The following is a 23,263-nucleotide window of genomic DNA, read 5'->3' as shown; positions in this document are numbered from 1 at the left end:
GTGAGTTAGTGAGTCTGTGTGTGCCTGTTTGTCTGTGTCTATCCGTGTTTGTGATTGTGACTGTGACTGTATCTGTTTCTTTGCCTGTGTCTCTGTGTGTGTTTATATCTGTGCGTGTGCCTGTTGCTGCTTTTGTGTCTCTCAGTGTGTGTCTATGTGCGTTTGCTTTAGCGTGTGGATGTGTTTTTGTGTGTTTGTTTGTACGTCCGTGAGTAAGTGTATAAGTGTGTGCGTGTCTGCGTCAGTGTCTGTGTCTGTGACTGTGTTTTCTTCTTACTGTGTGTCCTTGTGTTTCTGGGCAAAAGCTTATTTTCTGCGTGCTTATTTTCTAGCATTTTTTCTGCGAGAGTGTGTGTGTGTGTGTGTGTGTGTGTGTGTGTGAGTTTTTGTTTGTGAGTGTGTGTGTGTGTGTGTTTGTCTGTGTAGTTGTGTGTTTGTCTCTCTCTCTCTCTCTCTCTCTCTCTCTCTCTCTCTCTCTCTCTCTCTCTCTGTGTGTGTGTGTGTGTGTGTGTGTGTGTGTGTGTGTGTGTGTGTGTGTGTGTGCGTGTGAAGGCGTTCTTGCGTTCTAACACTCGTTCAAAACTGCTTGCCTGAACAAAAAGCTCCGAAATTAGCTTATATTCTTGGCAGAAGTTGATATAGACAACTTGTCTTCATTTTCCTATCAGACCATCCCAAAAGTACCCTCGACCGAAATACATCAAGAATACTGTCCAGATTTTATTGAGATCATGTCGAGGTATGATCTCTTAATTTTGGTCTAAGATGGTCTCAGTGTGCGCTCGAAGTTATTCCGGGAAGAATCAAATTTGAGGCGGTCTTTTCTTACTATTCCCCGCTTGTCAGACCATTTTCTTTTAGAGAGCTTCATTCCTCCTTATTTCGGCCAATTAATATATCTAATGATCACTCAGTGATGAGTCACAAAAGCGCTAAATAATCCGAAATATAGCACAGTCGAATTCTTCAGTCGCATCATACGCAATTATAGATGGTATATATGGTAATGATTTATTTTGTAAGAACTTCTCTAAATGCAAGAATTATTTAGGCAAAATATGAAGATGCTCTCTTTTTGGAAAGAAATAACTATGACACTCTTCTCCTCTTTGAAAAGAGAATTAAAGTTCACTTCTCTTTGCTGAGAATGCATAAGAATAGAACCGGAGGTAATGTCAACAGAAGTTGGATGAGCTTTATTAACTATACCAATTAGGAGCTTAAGACCTCAATATCCGGCATATACTAAGTAGATGATGTTGTCTGATCACTGTTAGGAAACTAATCATGATATATCCTCCGCCCATTCCCTTCCTCGGCCAAATTGGAAACTTAACTACCCAATCTTTCACCTACACCTTTTTAGCCCCCTGATCGTGGGCAACGTCAACTTATCGCTAAATCAAAACCTTATAATTATTCATCAGCTCAGTTTTAACCAAAGAACAAAAGCAATTTGCCCTCAAATAGATAATTTTTAATTCAAAAAAATACTCCATAAAACTATGTCCCAAATTCACCTGAAAGTGGAAGCCCAAAAATGAACAACTCAAAAACTTTTCCCAAAAAATTATCGACTAATTTTCTGATTGACGAGATTTTGAATACTAGTTCAGGTGTTGAACAACAGAAGACTGAAAAAAGAAAGGAGGAGGCCGGTAATAATGCAGGTAAGGTCATTACTGAAACCATTTAGTTAGGTCGGCAACTAGAGGGTATTCCGTCTTGTTAATTGCAAAAAATCAACAACAAAAATTATTAAATCAATGTATTTACGTACAAAAGTGCAAATGTCCACAATAAACAGCAATGATAAATATGAAGCTAGGACCAAAAGACCAAATGTATGTAAGCATTTGAAAGTCTTAAACATATTAAACACCACAACTTATAACCAAAAGAAGGAGGCTCGGTAATGTGCGATCGCACATAGAGTTCCGACCCCGTTCATCCACAATTTGGCATAATTGTCTACCAAATGTGGAACAGATAGAAAAACCCAAAAACTATTCTTGGGAACCTCAAAAACCCAAAAAACGATTTTTTTTAAAAAAAAAATAGTGTTTGAGCGAAAAGATAGCCGCCGAAGCAAATAACTCAGTGGAGTAAAAAATTATGCACTAGATTGATAAGATATGCCCATATTAAGAAAACGAGTTAAGACGAACAGTAAAGTCAAACAACAACAACAACAAGAAACATTAATTACATCAAAAACTTTGTGTCCGTTTTAAAAAAAAACAGAATTTAACAACAAGGTAAACATACAGTCAAATAAAACTGAAACTAATAAAAAAACTTATAAATCGCCAGAAAAGATATGAAACCAGTCAATAAATAGGTTTGGCAACAATATGACAAAAAGAACAAAAACACTAAAGTTAAAAAAATTCGCTTATTTTTTCAAAACAATCAACTTCAAATATATGAAGACCATTAGAAATCAAGTAAAATACCCCAAAGAATTAAATTACCAACGCACCTACAGAAAGACATTAAGACCTAACGCGGCTAAAATCATGTAAAATACCCCAAAGATTTAAATTACCAACGCATCTACAGAAAGAAATTAAGACGCGGCTTTACGCGGCTAAAAAGAACAACAAAAAGACATTAAACAAAAATTCAACTAGACCTTGCCAGAAAACGCTGTCGAAGCCGTAAAACCATATTTTGGCCCTCAAAAATATGTCCGATTGTGTCTTCTTCAGATAACGTTAATTTAGTATGTGGTCTATTTTTAATGAGACAAGGTAACAAGAAGACAAACAAGAAAAAGGGCAAAAATAAGTAATACTTTTGATTTTTTTCGAAACAAAATTACTTCCAAAGTCATGAAAACCAATAATTAAAAAGTGAAATAATTGAATAGGTTTCTTTTCTTGTCCCAAAGAAAGCCTTTGAGACCTGTCAAAATCCAGAAAAAGTCTTGCGTCTACAAAAAGAGCGTCAAAGATAACAAAAAGCAAATCAAATTACTTTTTTTGTGGAAAGCCAGTGTCGAAGCCATTAAAGTCTTAACGAATTCATTAATTAGAACATTAGATTTTGTGACAACAATCCCTTTTGACACCTTTCTTTGAAACCAATAATGTCATATTTGACCGGCAATTAACGAAACTAGGTAACAAAAAGGCAATAAAAAGAACAAAATTGCGAAGTTATAAAATTTTGTATTAAATAATTTGTTTTAAATAATTTTTTATTTTGGAAAACAATTGCCTTCAAAGTCATAAAAGCCAACAGATATCAGCTATCTACTTATATCAGATTATCGGCTCATCCTTTTTACCTTGAAAAATCTTTGAAACCTGTCATTATACAGGAATTTTCATACGACTAAAACGTCAAAGAAAAGACCACACTTAAAGACAAAATTAAAAAATTCAGTGAAATTCTGCAACAAAGTGTCTAAGCCGTTAAAACAATAATATATGTCTTTCAAGACTTAAATATGTTCAATTGTGCTTTTTTTTAAGACCAGTAATGTGGTATGAGAACTGTCAATATTGTGATAATGTGAAAAAACTAGAAAGCCTGAAAAATGGGCAAATATCTCGAAATAAAAAAATCTAAAATCTTGCAGAAAACAACAACTTTAGGCTTAAAACCGCAATAGAGGTTAAAATTTAAATCAGAAGAAAGAAGAAGCATTCTCTTTTTGCTAAAACTAAGCTACAAGTTGACCAAATTAAAAAAAAATCTAGAGGAAAAGTTCCTTAAGCAATTATTTGTTTAAATATCAATTACTTTTATAAGTCAAAGCGACCATAAGCTTTCAAAAAAAAACTGAATGCATTAGCCTGGAGTTGCTTAGGGAGCCAATTGGACCCATCACCCCGAGTTTTGATTTGATAACTAACATAACTGATCTTTATCTAATATCAAAAAAAATCAATTAGTAAAAAAAATCAATATAAAAGACCGACTGATTACGATCCAAACGCTTTTCGGATTGTAACAGTCAAAGTCAAGACTAGTCATGTTACTGTTTGTCATTTAGACCCATCATTCCCTGGCTTTGATTTGATATGTTCTGTTCTTCAACTAATAAAAAAATTAATTAATATAAAAAAATCAATAAAAGACCGACTGACTACGGTCCAAACTCTTTTTGAATTGTAACAGTCCATGATTGGTCCAAAACTAGCCCTTTTAATGTTTATCATCCACCAGGAACACATAATGTTTCGAATTTTATTAATGTCGATAATTTGTTAGTTAAAAACTCGAAAATAAATTCTGCAGTTTTGATAATCAACGAGTAAAGTTAGCGAAAAACGGCAAAGTTTTAATTACAGAGCACTCTCAACAGAACCTGAAGTAGGATTAGCCCCCTTTGGATCGACAAATTTTGTATTAGTAATTGTTTTGTGTTGTACTTCCGGCAAATTTAATCAAAGTGGATTAAAGAAGCTTATTACGTGCTGTTTTTGATGAAAAAGGCTGAATTTTGAAACATTTTGCCAAATTCTTTGACAAAAAAATTAAATCAAAATACTCAACAATGCTTTTTTTGTCTTTCAAAATAAAATCAACAACATTTTTCCTAAAAATTTTAACAAATATCAGCAAAATTGACGAAAATTTTGTCAAAAATTCCGGAAAATGTGAAAAAATCAACGGAATTCACTCTACTTTTCTCAAAAGTTTAAACCTCGATAACTCCCTGTAAAAAACGAAAATTAAGAAAATCTTTTTAATTCCATATTCTACGCTGGACGAGCCTTCTAATGATACCGGTCTCAATTCTCTACGATTAATAAATCGAACGGCGAAAACTGTCTGAACAAAAAACCCATTTGAGTATCTAGTTCCTCCCCCCACAAGTGGGGTCGGAACAAAAAGGATTGCGTGATGTTAGTCAACAGAGATTTCGTTTTAATTCTGGTTATTTATTAATTGTTTCGATCAGATATTAATCTCTTTGTGTATCACAAAGTTTTTTAGTTTTCAAAATATATGCTATTGTTTTCCCCCGGGTTGAAGTTTTCTCCGAAAGTTTTGTAAGAAATGCGCTGATAGACACTGAAACAATCTTTGAGCGGATCAATATAACACAAATATCCGCTTAATTTACTGAATTAGTAATGCATTAAAGTAATGCTTACATAAATACAGTAATACATACAGTAATGCCTACATAAATTCAGCAGGTTCTTTTTCAGCCGTTGTAAACGCATATTTTACATAGTTTCAGCGTTTTCCAGCACAGTTGGCTCAAAACTGCAGCATTCATTGTACACGATTTCCACAATTTGACCAAACTTCTAACAAAACGTTTACTATCCCAACTCAATCTCGAAACCCTAGTCTCCAGAACAATATGTATTTCTTCCTCCACGGCGCCACTTGTCCACGAATTAAGCAAAATGTCTTACAATTTTTGCACGTAGTCAGTAATTTTGCGCAAATTTTTACCATTTTCCTAACACCATTCACACATTTTCAGCACTTTACCGAATTTCCATACTTTCGGGATAATTATATGTTTTTCAAATGTTCCTTTCATCAATTCCCCACTTTTTAAACATATTTGATCAACTTTCAGCCCCCTTTGCCCCCGACGCTTTCCCAAACATAGTGCTGACGCTTTTAACCTTTCTCGTACATAATTGAAAAATTTTCATCCCTTTTCTTTAATATCTTTCGCACTTTCCGTGCATGGTTTCTTTATTTTCCTGACGTCTTTCGGCAAATATTATGTGATTTCTACGTAATAATTTTGCTGAAGCCTGCTATATTTTCTTTTAAAACTTTTTAAATTTACAATGCAAATGTGCTAAAACTTTGCCTTCTTTATGGTGAGGGCGTTCTGTAGAATTGTGCTGAAACTATTTTGGAAAGGCGTTGTATTGTTACATTATCAATAGATGATAATTTCTGAAGGCGTGGAATGTGTGTGAGAATTGTGGACGAGCCTTCTAATGATACCGGTCTCAATTCTCTACAATTAATAAATCGAACGGCGAAAACTGTCTGAACAAAAAAACCCATTTGAGTATCTAGTTCCTCCCCCCACAAGTGGGGTCGGAACAAAAAGGATTGCGTGATGTTAGTCAACAGAGATTTCGTTTTAATTCTGGTTATTTATTAATTGTTTCGATCAGATATTGATCTCTTTGTGTATCACAAAGTTTTTTAGTTTTCAAAATATATGCTATTGTTTTCCCCCTGGTTGAAGTTTTCTCCAAAAGTTTTGTAAGAAATGCGCTGATAGACACTGAAACAATCTTTGAGCCGATCAATATAACACAAATATCCGCTTAATTTACTGAATTAGTAATGCATTAAAGTAATGCTTACATAAATACAGTAATACATACAGTAATGCCTACATAAATTCAGCAGGTTCTTTTTCAGCCGTTGTAAACGCATATTTTACATAGTTTCAGCGTTTTCCAGCAAAGTTGGCTCAAAACTGCAGCATTCATTGTACACGATTTCCACAATTTGACCAAACTTCTAACAAAACGTTTACTATCCCAACTCAATCTCGAAACCCTAGTCTCCAGAACAATATGTATCTCTTCCTCCACGGCGCCACTTGTCCACGAATTAAGCAAAATGTCTTACAATTTTTGCACGTAGTCAGTAATTTTTGCGCAAATTTTTACCATTTTCCTAACACCATTCACACATTTTCAGCACTTTACCGAATTTCCATACTTTCGGGATAATTATATGTTTTTCAAATGTTCCTTTCATCAATTCCCCACTTTTTAAGCATATTTTATCAACTTTCAGCCCCCTTTGCCCCCGACGCTTTCCCAAACATAGTGCTGACGCTTTTAACCTTTCTCGTACATAATTGAAAAATTTTCATCCCTTTTCTTTAATATCTTTCGCACTTTCCGTGCATGGTTTCTTTATTTTCCTGACGTCTTTCGGCAAATATTATGTGATTTCTACGTAATAATTTTGCTGAAGCCTGCTATGTTTTCTTTTAAAACTTTTTAAATTTACAATGTAAATGTGCTAAAACTTTGCCTTCTTTATGGTGAGGGCGTTCTGTAGAATTGTGCTGAAACTATTTTGGAAAGGCGTTGTATTGTTACATATTCAATAGATGATAATTTCTGAAGGCGTGGAATGTGTGTGAGAATTGTGGACGAGCCTTCTAATGATACCGGTCTCAATTCTCTACGATTAATAAATCGAACGGCGAAAACTGTCTGAACAAAAAAACCCATTTGAGTATCTAGTTCCTCCCCCCACAAGTGGGGTCGGAACAAAAAGGATTGCGTGATGTTAGTCAACAGAGATTTCGTTTTAATTCTGGTTATTTATTAATTGTTTCGATCAGATATTGATCTCTTTGTGTATCACAAAGTTTTTTAGTTTTCAAAATATATGCTATTGTTTTCCCCCTGGTTGAAGTTTTCTCCAAAAGTTTTGTAAGAAATGCGCTGATAGACACTGAAACAATCTTTGAGCCGATCAATATAACACAAATATCCGCTTAATTTACTGAATTAGTAATGCATTAAAGTAATGCTTACATAAATACAGTAATACATACAGTAATGCCTACATAAATTCAGCAGGTTCTTTTTCAGCCGTTGTAAACGCATATTTTACATAGTTTCAGCGTTTTCCAGCAAAGTTGGCTCAAAACTGCAGCATTCATTGTACACGATTTCCACAATTTGACCAAACTTCTAACAAAACGTTTACTATCCCAACTCAATCTCGAAACCCTAGTCTCCAGAACAATATGTATCTCTTCCTCCACGGCGCCACTTGTCCACGAATTAAGCAAAATGTCTTACAATTTTTGCACGTAGTCAGTAATTTTTGCGCAAATTTTTACCATTTTCCTAACACCATTCACACATTTTCAGCACTTTACCGAATTTCCATACTTTCGGGATAATTATATGTTTTTCAAATGTTCCTTTCATCAATTCCCCACTTTTTAAACATATTTTATCAACTTTCAGCCCCCTTTGCCCCCGACGCTTTCCCAAACATAGTGCTGACGCTTTTAACCTTTCTCGTACATAATTGAAAAATTTTCATCCCTTTTCTTTAATATCTTTCGCACTTTCCGTGCATGGTTTCTTTATTTTCCTGACGTCTTTCGGCAAATATTATGTGATTTCTACGTAATAATTTTGCTGAAGCCTGCTATGTTTTCTTTTAAAACTTTTTAAATTTACAATGTAAATGTGCTAAAACTTTGCCTTCTTTATGGTGAGGGCGTTCTGTAGAATTGTGCTGAAACTATTTTGGAAAGGCGTTGTATTGTTACATTATCAATAGATGATAATTTCTGAAGGCGTGGAATGTGTGTGAGAATTGTGGACGAGCCTTCTAATGATACCGGTCTCAATTCTCTACAATTAATAAATCGAACGGCGAAAACTGTCTGAACAAAAAAACCCATTTGAGTATCTAGTTCCTCCCCCCACAAGTGGGGTCGGAACAAAAAGGATTGCGTGATGTTAGTCAACAGAGATTTCGTTTTAATTCTGGTTATTTATTAATTGTTTCGATCAGATATTGATCTCTTTGTGTATCACAAAGTTTTTTAGTTTTCAAAATATATGCTATTGTTTTCCCCCTGGTTGAAGTTTTCTCCAAAAGTTTTGTAAGAAATGCGCTGATAGACACTGAAACAATCTTTGAGCCGATCAATATAACACAAATATCCGCTTAATTTACTGAATTAGTAATGCATTAAAGTAATGCTTACATAAATACAGTAATACATACAGTAATGCCTACATAAATTCAGCAGGTTCTTTTTCAGCCGTTGTAAACGCATATTTTACATAGTTTCAGCGTTTTCCAGCAAAGTTGGCTCAAAACTGCAGCATTCATTGTACACGATTTCCACAATTTGACCAAACTTCTAACAAAACGTTTACTATCCCAACTCAATCTCGAAACCCTAGTCTCCAGAACAATATGTATCTCTTCCTCCACGGCGCCACTTGTCCACGAATTAAGCAAAATGTCTTACAATTTTTGCACGTAGTAATTTTTGCGCAAATTTTTACCATTTTCCTAACACCATTCACACATTTTCAGCACTTTACCGAATTTCCATACTTTCGGGATAATTATATGTTTTTCAAATGTTCCTTTCATCAATTCCCCACTTTTTAAACATATTTGATCAACTTTCAGCCCCCTTTGCCCCCGACGCTTTCCCAAACATAGTGCTGACGCTTTTAACCTTTCTCGTACATAATTGAAAAATTTTCATCCCTTTTCTTTAATATCTTTCGCACTTTCCGTGCATGGTTTCTTTATTTTCCTGACGTCTTTCGGCAAATATTATGTGATTTCTACGTAATAATTTTGCTGAAGCCTGCTATGTTTTCTTTTAAAACTTTTTAAATTTACAATGTAAATGTGCTAAAACTTTGCCTTCTTTATGGTGAGGGCGTTCTGTAGAATTGTGCTGAAACTATTTTGGAAAGGCGTTGTATTGTTACATATTCAATAGATGATAATTTCTGAAGGCGTGGAATGTGTGTGAGAATTGTGGACGAGCCTTCTAATGATACCGGTCTCAATTCTCTACGATTAATAAATCGAACGGCGAAAACTGTCTGAACAAAAAAACCCATTTGAGTATCTAGTTCCTCCCCCCACAAGTGGGGTCGGAACAAAAAGGATTGCGTGATGTTAGTCAACAGAGATTTCGTTTTAATTCTGGTTATTTATTAATTGTTTCGATCAGATATTGATCTCTTTGTGTATCACAAAGTTTTTTAGTTTTCAAAATATATGCTATTGTTTTCCCCCTGGTTGAAGTTTTCTCCAAAAGTTTTGTAAGAAATGCGCTGATAGACACTGAAACAATCTTTGAGCCGATCAATATAACACAAATATCCGCTTAATTTACTGAATTAGTAATGCATTAAAGTAATGCTTAAATAAATACAGTAATACATACAGTAATGCCTACATAAATTCAGCAGGTTCTTTTTCAGCCGTTGTAAACGCATATTTTACATAGTTTCAGCGTTTTCCAGCAAAGTTGGCTCAAAACTGCAGCATTCATTGTACACGATTTCCACAATTTGACCAAACTTCTAACAAAACGTTTACTATCCCAACTCAATCTCGAAACCCTAGTCTCCAGAACAATATGTATCTCTTCCTCCACGGCGCCACTTGTCCACGAATTAAGCAAAATGTCTTACAATTTTTGCACGTAGTCAGTAATTTTTGCGCAAATTTTTACCATTTTCCTAACACCATTCACACATTTTCAGCACTTTACCGAATTTCCATACTTTCGGGATAATTATATGTTTTTCAAATGTTCCTTTCATCAATTCCCCACTTTTTAAACATATTTTATCAACTTTCAGCCCCCTTTGTCCCCGACGCTTTCCCAAACATAGTGCTGACGCTTTTAACCTTTCTCGTACATAATTGAAAAATTTTCATCCCTTTTCTTTAATATCTTTCGCACTTTCCGTGCATGGTTTCTTTATTTTCCTGACGTCTTTCGGCAAATATTATGTGATTTCTACGTAATAATTTTGCTGAAGCCTGCTATGTTTTCTTTTAAAACTTTTTAAATTTACAATGTAAATGTGCTAAAACTTTGCCTTCTTTATGGTGAGGGCGTTCTGTAGAATTGTGCTGAAACTATTTTGGAAAGGCGTTGTATTGTTACATTATCAATAGATGATAATTTCTGAAGGCGTGGAATGTGTGTGAGAATTGTGCTGACATTGTTGTAAGAATTGTTGCAAGAATTGTGTAGGAAAAGAGCTAACTGATTTCTCAAGGTGTAGAATTTGCGTAAAGATTGTGCTGAGACGGCCCTGAATTTTTGCGAGAATTGAGTTTAATTTATGTAATAAAGTGAAAGCATTGATTTTACGTTTTCCAAAATGTAAGTTTTATCTAAGAATTTTGCATGCTGCATTTTGGTAAGAAAAATTGATAACAAGTGTGAAAATAATTTTTATTCAGCAGATTTTGCACCAACTGCTAAATTTTTACTAAACACATTTAGCACATTTCTTTCACAATTTCGACGTATTTTGCGAATTAGCACCACTTCGAAACCGGGCAAAGTGCTTGTTCAATATTTTTGTGGAAAAGGTATATAATTAATGATGGTGTAAGGGGTATAGGGACGATTTTTGGTTTCAGAAAACTTATCCAACATTGACTGTCTCCTTCCTTGGTTTCCTCTGCCTTCAAGGATGTTGTTATCGACTCATGCCATTCTGTCACTGGAATCGTCAGCATCGAATACTACTACTGCTTCTGTCAACCAGGAATCTGCTCCAAAGAGCACCAAGCACAGAACCTCAGCTGCTTCGACAATAGGTAAATTTTGCTCATCGGTGTGGGTGCGGGGGATAAAAAAGTTCAGATTTTTGTGCGTTCATTCGTGTTACCAGACCGCGTAATTTTGAACACACGATGACCCTTTTGGGTGCTTATTTTGGTCTGAACACATGCAGCTTTGGTCTGGGACTTCAACCTGGGTAAACTTTTGGTAAAATAAATTCTGGGAAAAATTCTTCAGGTATGGTTAGTATGCAGAGTGACTGGGGAAGTAGTTCTTTACCCGACAAGTCAAACTCGGCACGAGTTGCAACGTCATCAGTTCTCGCCTCTCGGAAGCAGAGGTCAATATTTAGCAACTACCAGGTGGCCACTCTCAAACACGAGTTCATTCAAAACAAGTGAGACAATTTAACTATGTAGTTTATGTTCATGCAAAGATAGATTTCTACTTTAAAACTCTTCTAGCCCCCGTTGCAAAGGCTGGGGTCACAGACGGAACTGTCCACTGATCAGAACTATTCAAACACACTTAGGTCCGATCAGCGACGAATTCAAGCGCGTGGGTGTGATCAGAATGAACCCAGAGGGTATGACACGAGAGGATTGCGAGTGCAAGAGGTTCTGATCAGAGACAAGTTTGTCTCCCTCTTTGTCAATAATTTGTTTTACAATTGCTTTATAAAGAGATGTTGGCTCAGCAAAGAGATAACAATATAGTCACAATCTGATCAGAGCCTCCTTCGAAGTCTGTTAGCCCTGATCATAAGCAGGGTTCCAGCTACAAATAATTGTCGGACTGTTGGTCCCCTGAGTATGTATATAAGTAAAGATAAAGGCAGTTTTCATGAAAAACAGCTCAGGTTCAACTACGCTGCCAAAAACCCCTAAAATTTGAATGCCTTTATTTTTTTTCGGTTTTTCTTCTCAATTACTGAGCTTCAAAATTCTTTTGTAATTGATTTCACTAGGCTCAATGTTTTGCAAAAAACATCAACAAGGAGGTCGGTACTGTGCACTTGCTCATAATGTTCCAACCCCGCTCAACTACCAAATGATGAAGAGATAGAAAACTTTCCAAAAATTCGTATATCGTTAAACAAACAGCTAAATGACAATATTGCTGGATTAGAGGGCCGATGAGACTTGCTATTTAGAAGAGTACTGGGCAAGACAAACTTAAAATAAAAGCAAACATTAATAACGACCAAAATTTGATGTATAGATTTAAAAATAACACTGAAATAATAAAAAGAAATTGGAATCAGTTAAAACAAATCAACCTGAACTTTCTTAGATGAGATATGAGACCTGTCAGTAATGAAACTTGGTAACAGGTCGACAAAAAAGAAGAAAAAGGGCAAAGTTCAAATTTATATTCTTTTTTTTGAAAACAACCAACTTCAAATTGATTAAAACCAAAACGTATCAACTCGGCTCATTAGAAAGGTTAGTTTCTCACTCATATGAAGCAATTGAGACCTGTCATTATCCATATTATATTAGACGACTACAAAAAAGCAAAAAAGGAAAACAAATTAATTCAATTTAATCAGAAAACTCTCGCAACCGCTAAAACCATACGCTAATCTTGGAGAACACTAAATATCTTTAACTGCAGTTTTTAACGCCAATTGGGCCACGCCATTAGTGTGGTAACGTGGCAGGAAAAATCGGAAGTGGTTAAATACCCAATTTCATTTCCTATGTAAATGCGTAGGACCAAAGCCGAGGAACAATTGGTTGGAAACAAAACAGTTACAAACATTGAGTCTTGGTTCACTGGAAAACAGATGCAACCTGTCTTTGGAGGCTAAAAAAAAATTAAAAATTTAAAACAAAACATCATAAGCTTTTAACTTAAAACAAAAACAGAATACTTTGCAACTGCAAGCGAGCTGTGCTCGTTATGATATCGAGTCCTAAGACGGCAAAAAACTACAAATGCTGACAGAACCCCAATTTTCAAAAGAATTAATTGAATCGACAGTTATGGAGCCATTAAAACTATAAGACATTGAAAACCATTGAAAACTTTTAAAATGCAGAGTAATATGAAATTCTCGCGTGGTTTTTTTTATTTTATTTGGGTTTTTGTTTAAAAGGGTGTTTAAGAGAAAGGCAACAACAAGAACCAAAATATTGATCAGTATCAAAAACTGGCAATACTCTTATGAAAAAAACATTGCACGGCTTTTAAAACGTCAGTCAGAACAGAGCCAACACCGCAAACATTGTTTGAAGCAACCGCAAATTGTTGAGCCTCGTCTGAATTGAGACGGAGTTACTTGTTGACAATGAGAACAAAAAAGTGGAAGCAAAAAATTTTTTTAAAAAGACCACACCCCTATATAATCCGAATAAATGTTGATTGTAAGAATCCAAGATGAGTCCAAAGCTAGCCCCAATTTTCCTGTGCGTCCAAAAAATGCTTAATTATTCCATACGTTTGCAAAGAAAGTTAATCAGCAAATGAAATACTTTAATAAACCAAAGATAAATGATGCTTTTTGTATAAATTTTGAGTTAATTTTTCGAAAAACTGGCAAAAATTTAATTCCAGAAGACTCCTATAGCAAACAAAATTTCAAGCAGCCCTTTTTTGAGTTTTGGGATGGGATGTTAGGTCTCTACTTCCCGCAATTTAATCCAAGTGGAACAAAAAAGCGCTTGAGGAGCCGTTTTTGATTTTAAAAAATTTTGAAATTCATATAATTTAGCAAAATTTTGACCAAAAGACTCGGATAAAAACCATTGACAAGCCTCTTCTATCCTAAGGAAAGTCAAATTGACAAAAATTTGGCCAAAGAATACGGAAAATGTAATTAAAAACAACGGAATTCCGTCTATTATTCACAAAACTAGAAACCTCAATAACTCCCTGTAGAAAAACAAAATAAAGAGTTCATTTTATTTCCATATTCTACGCTGGACGGGCTTTCTAATGGTACCAATCACAATTCTCCACGATGAAAATTTCGATCGGCCAAAATTAACTGAACAAAAAAACCTATTTGAGTATTTAATACTCCCCCCCCCAAGTGGGTCGGAACAATAATTATTAAAAGAAGGAACTTGGCACTTCCACTTCATAGCGATATATGTTTAACCTACCCATATCTAATATTAGCGTTCTCAGATAAATTTCAATGCCGTTAAGTCCAATCCTAAGGCGCAGTGGAGTTTGATCAGTAGTTGTTTTGTAGCGGAACTGCGTCTGATCATACTATGTTGAGCACAGCTGAGTCTGATTAGAGACAATTTTGACAGCATCATTTTTTTTTTTAACTTTTCAATATTTTGTTGCAATTGGAGTCTGATCAGAGGTGCTTTCGGTCTGGGAGGGTCCGATCAGAGGTCATGTTGTTCTAAGCCCAAATGAGTCCAGCATGTATCATTTTAAAACACCTACAAACACGCAGACTCAAACCATCGTCTAACGCATGCAGACGAACCACCAGACCACTGATACAAAAATTATTATAAATAGTTAAGGTCTTCAATTTAAGATTAAAAAACTACTGGTATTTATTAATAGAAGCAAATTATCAAGATTATCAAAAAACGTAATGAGACGTAGCAAATTTTTTTTCTAGGTTCATCACACAAGCACAACGAAGGGACCTCTCTCAGAAACTTCAAATGAGTGAAAACCAGGTAACCAACTAAACTATTCTGCATTAGAATGAAAGGAACATGAACAGTTGTCATTTTTATTTACTGCATTATGACATATTAGAGTTCAAAATGCAACAAGGCGGCTCGTTTATGTGCGTTCGCACATGATGTTCCGACCGAGCTCATCTACATTTTTGACTTAATTGTCAACCAAATGAAGAGATAACAAAAATAGATGTTCGAAATTAAAAAATCGTTACAAAACCTAACTACTTATTGAATTACATAATGCCATGCGCCATTACAACACTCACGAGTTCTGCCATTAAAAAAGACTACGAGAAAAAAACAAACAAACAAAATAAGCAAAAACAAAAACTTCAAGGCAAAAACTCATCATCTAAACTTAAAAGCACCTAGTAACAACTTCAAAATGCAATCATATAAAAACTTAACTTCACAAAGCTTTTTCCTAACTAAACAGCAGATGAAAACTTTCCAAAATGAGACTCGGTAACAAGTCGAAAAAGAGAAGAAATAACGAGGCAAAATTCAAAAATCGATCAACATTTTTTAAACCAACTAATTTCAAAAGTCTTGAAAATCATTAGCTTATAACAAAACAATTCTGGGTAAAATTAGTAAAAGTCATTATGAAAGAGTTTAATATCAAGAACTTTATGACTCTTCGCTTCGAGTTACACCGTTCATTCAGTGTTTAATTACATGCTTATGAGACAGGTCAGCATTGTACGGCTACATAAAGAATAAGAAAACAGACAAAAACAGCAAATGAAAAAAAATGAGCGAGAAAAGTGTCGAATAAAAAGCCATGAAAAAACTGAAAGTTACAGTAAAAAACTTTCCAAATTCCATTAATTCTTTAACAGCAATAAGATTCTTTTTTTCAACAATATGACTTCATAAAATCAAAAAATACGAACAAATACATTAAAAGCAGGAGATTTTTGAGAAAACCCGTAGTATCAAGGCCATTAAATTTAATAGCTTTCAACGGGAGCCAATAAACACGCTAGACTATGCCTCGATGGGATGACAACGATGTCTTTTATCCCAAAAATCATCAATAAGACTTTACAACAAACCACCGAGTATGAAAACATATCGTTTATCGTTTTTATCGTCTTTCGTTTATTAGTAACACAAAATTGTTGCATATTGTAGCCTGAAATATAATTTTGACTTAATATTTTTTAATAGAAAAAATCTAAATTTACACTAAAATTACACTAAAAGTGAACAAAATCATGCAAATATCCCGTGTTCACACAAAACTTTAAACCTCGGTAACACCTCGAAAATTACAAAATTCAAAAAAATCTTTTTAATTTCGAATTCTACGTTGGACAAGCTTTTCAATGATAGCACTAACATTTCTCTACGCAGAATATATCGATCGGCCAAAATTGACTGAACAAAAAAAACACGTTTGAGTATATAGTTCCTCCCCCACAAGTGGAGTCGGAAAAATGAAATGACACGAAAAATTGGATGATTTGACCTTTAAGAAATGGTACTTCGAGTTTCAAAACAATTCAAGAGTACTATTTTGGCAAAGTCAAATGAACAAAGACGGATTTTATTTTTATTAAAATACTTGGACAAAAGTAATTGCAAAGAATTTAACATCTGCGGTAGCTAGGGACAAGAATAAGAACTTTAATCGCAAACCTTCTGAATAATTTTAAATCTAAAATGCGGTTAAGTCTTTTTTACCAAATTCACCAGAATGTGACAAATATCAAACGCATTCAACACAATATTACATTCTTTTGCACTGAATAACCCTAATACGGCCATGGTCGTCAGTTTTTCGGGATTGAAGAAAAAGCTTCACACAACCTAAGAAATCCAAACTTTATCAGAGTTCAGAAAATCTAATCTGATGTATTGGTCATTATGATCTCTCTCGACATATTTTACATGCAGTAGCATTATAATTTAGATAACCAAAATGAGACTCGGTAACAAGTCGATAAAGAGAAGAAATAATGAGGCAAAAATCAAAAATCGATCAACATTTTTTAAACCAAAAGTCTTAAAAATCATTAGCTTATAACAAAACAATTCTGGGTAAAATTAGTAAAAGTCATTATGAAAGCAATGGGACCTGTTTTTGCTAGTCTAAGCCATGGAAATGGAATTAAAATACAGAAAAACTCAAAAAATTACAAACAATTTGCGAAAACACAAAATTATTGAAGCCATTAAAATCATTAGCCATTATCTGAATAATATCTATTTTAATTGCAGTTTTTATTTATGCTAATTCAGCTGAAAATTTCCTGAAAAAAAATAAGTTCATCTGGACCATATTTGAAAATCATTGGGATCTGTTATTACGAGATTGTGCTAGAGGAGTAGAAAAAGAAACAAATACACCACTCACATAAATTTTATAAAAACGCAGATTGTAGTACCAACAAAACAACAGTTACGTCACAATAACAATAAAAATGTTAATTTTTAAAATACAAAGAGTTGTATGGGACCTCTCGATGATGAGAATAAATGACAAGTTGACGAAAAGAGCAACAAAATTTAAAAAAATAGAAAAATTTTCGAAAAAGTATAATATCAAGAACTTTATGATTCCTCGCTTCGTGTTACACCGTTCATTCAGTGTTTAATTACATGCTTATGAGACAGGTCAGCATTGTACGGCTACATAAAGAATAAGAAAACAGACAAAAACAGCAAATGAAAAAAATGAGCGAGAAAAGTGTCGAATGAAAAGCCATGAAAAAACTGAAAGTTTCAGTAAAAAACTTTCCAAATTCCATTAATTTTTTAACAGCAGTAAGATTCTTCTTTTCAACAATATGACTTCAAAAAATCAAAAAATACGAACAAATACATTAAAACCAGGAGATTTTTGAGAAAACCCGTAGTATCAAGGCCATTAAATTTAGTAGCTTTCAACGGGAGCCAATAAACACGCTAGACTATGCCTCGATGGAATGAAAACGATGTCTTTTATCCCAAAAATTATCAGTAAGAGTTTACAACAAATCACTGAGTATGAAAACAACAACAAATACAGTCAAAATTTCAAAAATTCAAAGAGAAAAGTGCGCGAAGAGAGTGTCGGAGCCATTTAAACCATAAGCTTTTCTCTGCAACCATTATCCATGATCCACTGACCCTCATCTATAAGGCAACGGGAGCTATCAATATTAAGATAATGTGATAAGATTTTAAAAGGAACCAGGATTACGAAAAAAAATATATCCAAAATTTTTTAAAAAAATATGAAAACTCGTGCATGGAAGTCATAAATAGAAATTAAAACCGCTATACAGACAAATTTTGGCTTAAATAGAAAAAAAGAACTGACATTACTGAGACTGACTTACAATTCACAAAAATAAGTTTTCGATTGGTTAAAGTTCAAAAATATATTTTTAAAGTCTTGACAGCCATTATTTCAATAGCTTTCAACGGATGTCAATAAATACGCTAAGTTAGACCTCAATGGGAAGACAAAGATGGTTGTCAAGTATACCTAATCAATAAGACATCCCAAAAAGTCTTATGACTATGCAAACAACAATATATATATATATATATATATATATATATATCTATATATATATATATATATATATATATATATATATATATAGGCAAAAACCAAAAAGTCAGTAGAAAAGTGCGAGAGGAAAGTGTCGAAGCCAATTAAACCATACGCTTATCTCTGGAAAACTTTATCTATGATCCAATGAACGTGTTTTCTAAGCCAGTTTGAGATACAAATGTTAATATAGTGCGATAAGAATTCAAAAAGAAACCAATAAAAAGAAAACATTAGAAATATTGGAAAATTTTGTGAAATCTTGTGGCATTGGAGTCAAATGACCAATGGTTAGAAGATAATGCTGCTAACCAAATTAATTCTGTGTGCATTAGGAAGGAAGGGGGTACTATAATTACTGAGATTGACTTAAAAATCACGAAGATAAGCTTATGATTGGTTAAAGTTGAAAAAAATTCCGAAAAGATTTTTTCAAAGTTTTAACAGCTATTAGTTGTCCATTTAAAGCTCTAGATATGTTCACTTAATGCTCATTACGAAACCTATTGCACTTTTAGTTGATGAGTCTATGCCATAGTACTCCAAAAATTTTGAAAAACCTAAAAATGAAAGTCAAAATTTCAATTAAAATTACGAAAACTCAGAGTCGAAGCAAAAAAAAAACATGAGCGATTCCTTCAAAATGAATGTTTTTATCATTGGGCATCATTTGACTGTAAATGACTTTTTTCATTAACTGAACCTCGATAAGAAAAGTAACTAGTCTCAGAGTGACTAAAAAAAACAAAAAAGGTAGGAAAAGTTCTCTAAAAAAACACCACTTGAATTGACTTCAAATTTTTTTTGATAGTAAACTTCGTTATCAGACCAGAACTGGCCTTTTTATCGTCTTTCGTTTAATAGTAACACAAAATTGTTGCATATTGTAGCCTGAAATATACTTTTGACTTAATTTTTTTTAAAAGAAAAGATCTAAACTTACACTAAAATTACACTAAAAGTGAACAAAATCATGCAAATATCCCGTGTTCACACAAAATTTTAAACCTCGGTAACTCCTCGAAAAATACGAAATTCAAAAAAAATCTTTTTTATTTCGAATTCTACGCTGGACAAGCCTTTCAATGATACCACTAACATTTCTCTACGATGAATATATCGATCGGCCAAAATTGACTGAACAAAAAAAACCCATTTGAGTATATAGTTCTTTCCCCCACAAGTGGAGTCGGAACAATGAAATGACACGAAAAATTGGATGATTTGACCTTTAAGAAATGGTACTTCGAGTTTCAAAAAAATTCAAGAGTACTAACTTGGCAAAGTCAAATGAACAAAGACGGAATTTATTTTTATTGAAATACTTGGATAAAAGTAATTGCAAAAAATGTAACATCTGCTGTAGATAGGGACAAAAATAAGAACATTAATCGCAAACCTTCTGAGTAATTTTAAAGCTAAAATGCGGTGAAGTATTTTTTACTGTATTCACCAGCCTTTGACAAATATCAAACGCATTCAACCCATTTTTACATACTTTTGCACTGAATACCCCGAATACGGCCATGGTCGTCAGTTTTTCGGGATTGAAGAAAAAGCTTCACACAACTGAAGAAATCCAAACTTTATCAGAGTTCAGAAAATCTATTCTGATATATTGGTCATTATGATCTCTCTCGACATAGTTTACATGCAGTAGCATTATAAGTTAGATAACTCGTGGAAAGAGACTGAGAGTTATAGGTGAAAGTGTGGTTCCAAAACAAGAGGGCTAAACTACGCAAGTTCAGAAGTCGACAACAGCAGCAACAGAACATACGCAGCCTCACTCGTACAAACACTTTTATAGAGTCTCTTCTGAATAATTCTGTTCCTAATGACACAACAACCCGCACTACTGCTACTACTAAACGTCAATTATAATCTTAGTTATATAAAATAAGTTTTCATAGATTATCAATCATTCAACTAAAATTCTAATTAATCATTTTTCCACAAACATTATGTCTTTTCCCGTTCTGTTGAGGGAGGGAGAGGGGGCAGTGCGAGTGGAAGCCAAAAAACTACTGCTCCAGTTAATCGCTGATTACAAACCAAATTAATTAGATTTTTTCAAGTAAAAAAAATTCACCACATCCGTTTCATTTTTTCCGACTATTATTTTTCCCTGGGACCACTGATTATTCATCTCACGAGAAAACCTTATAAATGATCAAATTTTACCTGAAGGTAATTGATCAAATACTGTTGGGTCTTTCAGTTCATCAGCTCCCAAACTCCTTTGAGAAAATTTTTTTCCGGAAAATTTTCGTTATTGATTTCTTTCTGTATTCGACTTCTACTACTACACATTATTGCTATTGCGATACTCTATACTTCTAATATTGCGGTAGTCTATACTTCTACTATAAAGCCGTCAAAACTTGACATCTTCGACAACTTTTTTGTTTTTCTGCTATTAATAAAATTTCAATAACACTTGTTTTGCAACCATTCTAGAGATCAAGTGATCAAAAAGAAGTCTACATACTATACAGTAGGAAAATTTCTTGCACACATGCAGCAAATTGAGAGAAATCTGTATAATTCAATTCTAATCACCTTACCTCAAAATTTAATGTTACGCACTGATTTTTAGAATATGAATCTACGGTGTTATTGAGGTAAATTTGAGAGATAACTTGGAATAATGATTGTCATTTTTCAAGGACTTATTTAGATGTTTCACAGTGCGATTTTTAGCGGATATGTTTATAATAAATTTAGCTAGTAACAGCCTTTTACTGAGCGGTTCGAATGCATGATATATCCACTAGTTTGCCTTGTATTTTAGAGTTTTGTTAGCCTCAATTTCTACTCTAACAAAGTCTGTCAAACTTGGAAGTTTTAAAAGAATTTCCAGTTCAATCCTTTTAATTATTATATCAGAAAATAAAGACAAAGTTTCAATGAAAGAATAAGAAGTTTAAGTTTTTGCTGAGTTTTATTAGCAACTGATAGTCAGGTTGTTTCTCCGGTTGTCTGGTGATCGTAAGTTCCGCAGGACTGTGCCTCGAGTTGTATTGGTCCTTCGCAAATATTTACTGATCTACATGTTGGGCAATTTCCGGCTTTTGTACGTCTCTTGATGTTTGTTAAGTACATATACAAGTTCCGTATTAGCATTTACTTTATCAGAATAATTACTTCACCAAGTACATAATCTTTCATGAAATTATTTACTAATTATGTGAATTTTTCTTCAAGAAACTCAAAAAAGTAAATACTGAGGCTTTTAGGGACTTGATATGTTTATCAGTAAACTGTCAATCTGCAGTTGTTTTTCATAAACATAAACAAATCAGGGGTTACCGGCCTAGATGGAAATACTGGCTATATATGGCCTTGAAACTAAATGAATATGAACTAGATAAAAGCACTTTTTTATGGATATTTAAAGGAAAATAACCACGTAACTATGAGGAACGAAATAGGGGCGTGACGCTACCGGACTTTATGAAAATTTTCCATGAAAATTTTAGGGAAAGAGCTGGGTTTTACAATTTTTCTATAAAACATATAATTTGCACGAATATAAGAGTAAACATAAGTTTTTGTTGGAGCCACCCATTTTATGTTTTCTTAGAAAAGAGTTTTTGAACGAAAGCCTTTAGGTTAAAGACAATTAAGGAAGTTAAGAGAAATAAAGTTTAAGTTAAGGCAAATTGAGATAAAGGTGAAAATAAATAGGGTTAAGACAAGATTAAAGGCTGTGAAGGAACATTTGAGAGTTGAGAATGCGCTAATGTTGAATAAAGAGTGAGAACATACGATAAAGTTAAGGTTGATAGAACGCGTTAAGATTAGCACTGAAAATAATCATGGTTAATTCGCTGAATAAAGGCTCAAAACTTTGAGAAGGAGTAGGAGAAGGATACTGGTTGAATGAATGGTTTAAAGCACTGGTTAATTTTTGGGATTAAAGCACTTAATCGGTTAAAGGATTAATACTTGTTGAACAATATAAGACTTTCAAGAATTTAAAGTATACTCTCGTCTCGGGGTTGAGCTTGGTTGTCCAGTTCGTCTTCTGTGTTGAATCAAACCATGGTGTTGAGTGACATGGTAGAAGTTGCGGGCATGGAATGTCGTCGTTGCCGTTTAAGGGTTCCAAGTTCTTCTGGAGAGATGACTGTTGGCGGTTGCTTGAGTTGTTTGGCTAGAGTAGTGACTACATCTGCTTTCAGATGTTTGGGTACGGAAACTACTGGGTTTAGCGGTACATTGGTTCCGTTAAGCTTCATGAAATTTGGCAGCATTCGTCGTACAAAGGCTACTTTATGTTATAAGTACATGAAGAGAATATGTAAGGCTAGATTTCCGATAAAGACAATGATTATCAGCGAAAACGAAATTTTGATAGGAACGTAAGATTCAAGTTTTTCAATTAGTGCTGGTATAAATGACTTCATTTCGGTGGTAATAGGCTTCGCTATATCATCAAGTGATTCTGTTGATAACTTTCGATTGAAGTAAATGAATTCTGTTTTAACTTTCTTCAATAAATCGAGATTTGCTTCAGTGCTTGATTCATACTTCGGAAGTTCGTTGATATTTGGAACTGAGTCAATTAAATGTTCTAGTGGGTCTGGTAATTTTACATTGATTCTCTTCGCTGGAAGATACTGACAACTTTGTAAATCAGCTCGAATTTTAATGTGGTCACTGAACATTGTATGTCCACATTTTAATGTGATTAAACAGATGTTACAACCTTTATGAGGAATGTTGGTGTGTCGGCCATTCTCATCCGTACCAATCTCACTAAGGGTAAAATCACTT

The 23,263-nt window shown here is 34.0% G+C and overlaps 2 protein-coding genes across 2 annotated transcripts in view; one reads left to right on the top strand and one right to left on the bottom strand.

Annotated features, from left to right (window-relative positions):
* LOC142336140 (uncharacterized) overlaps nucleotides 1-23,263 on the bottom strand; it is a 483,861-nt gene that overhangs the window by 112,376 nt on the left and 348,222 nt on the right. The gene's annotated exons all lie outside the window — the stretch shown is intronic.
* Nucleotides 11,181-14,937, top strand: LOC142336596 (uncharacterized). The gene is made up of 3 exons (XM_075385507.1): nucleotides 11,181-11,307; nucleotides 11,510-11,669; nucleotides 14,865-14,937. Exons 1-3 carry the CDS (start codon nucleotides 11,181-11,183, stop codon nucleotides 14,935-14,937), a joined length of 360 nt encoding a protein of 119 aa, XP_075241622.1.

This window comes from Convolutriloba macropyga, chromosome 3 (genome assembly GCF_964194025.1).
Source record: "Convolutriloba macropyga chromosome 3, txConMacr16.3, whole genome shotgun sequence".
In the NCBI taxonomy this organism is placed as follows: domain Eukaryota; kingdom Metazoa; phylum Xenacoelomorpha; order Acoela; family Convolutidae; genus Convolutriloba; species Convolutriloba macropyga.
Note: the sequence above shows the minus strand (reverse complement) of the source record. Positions and strands in the feature narration are given on the sequence as shown.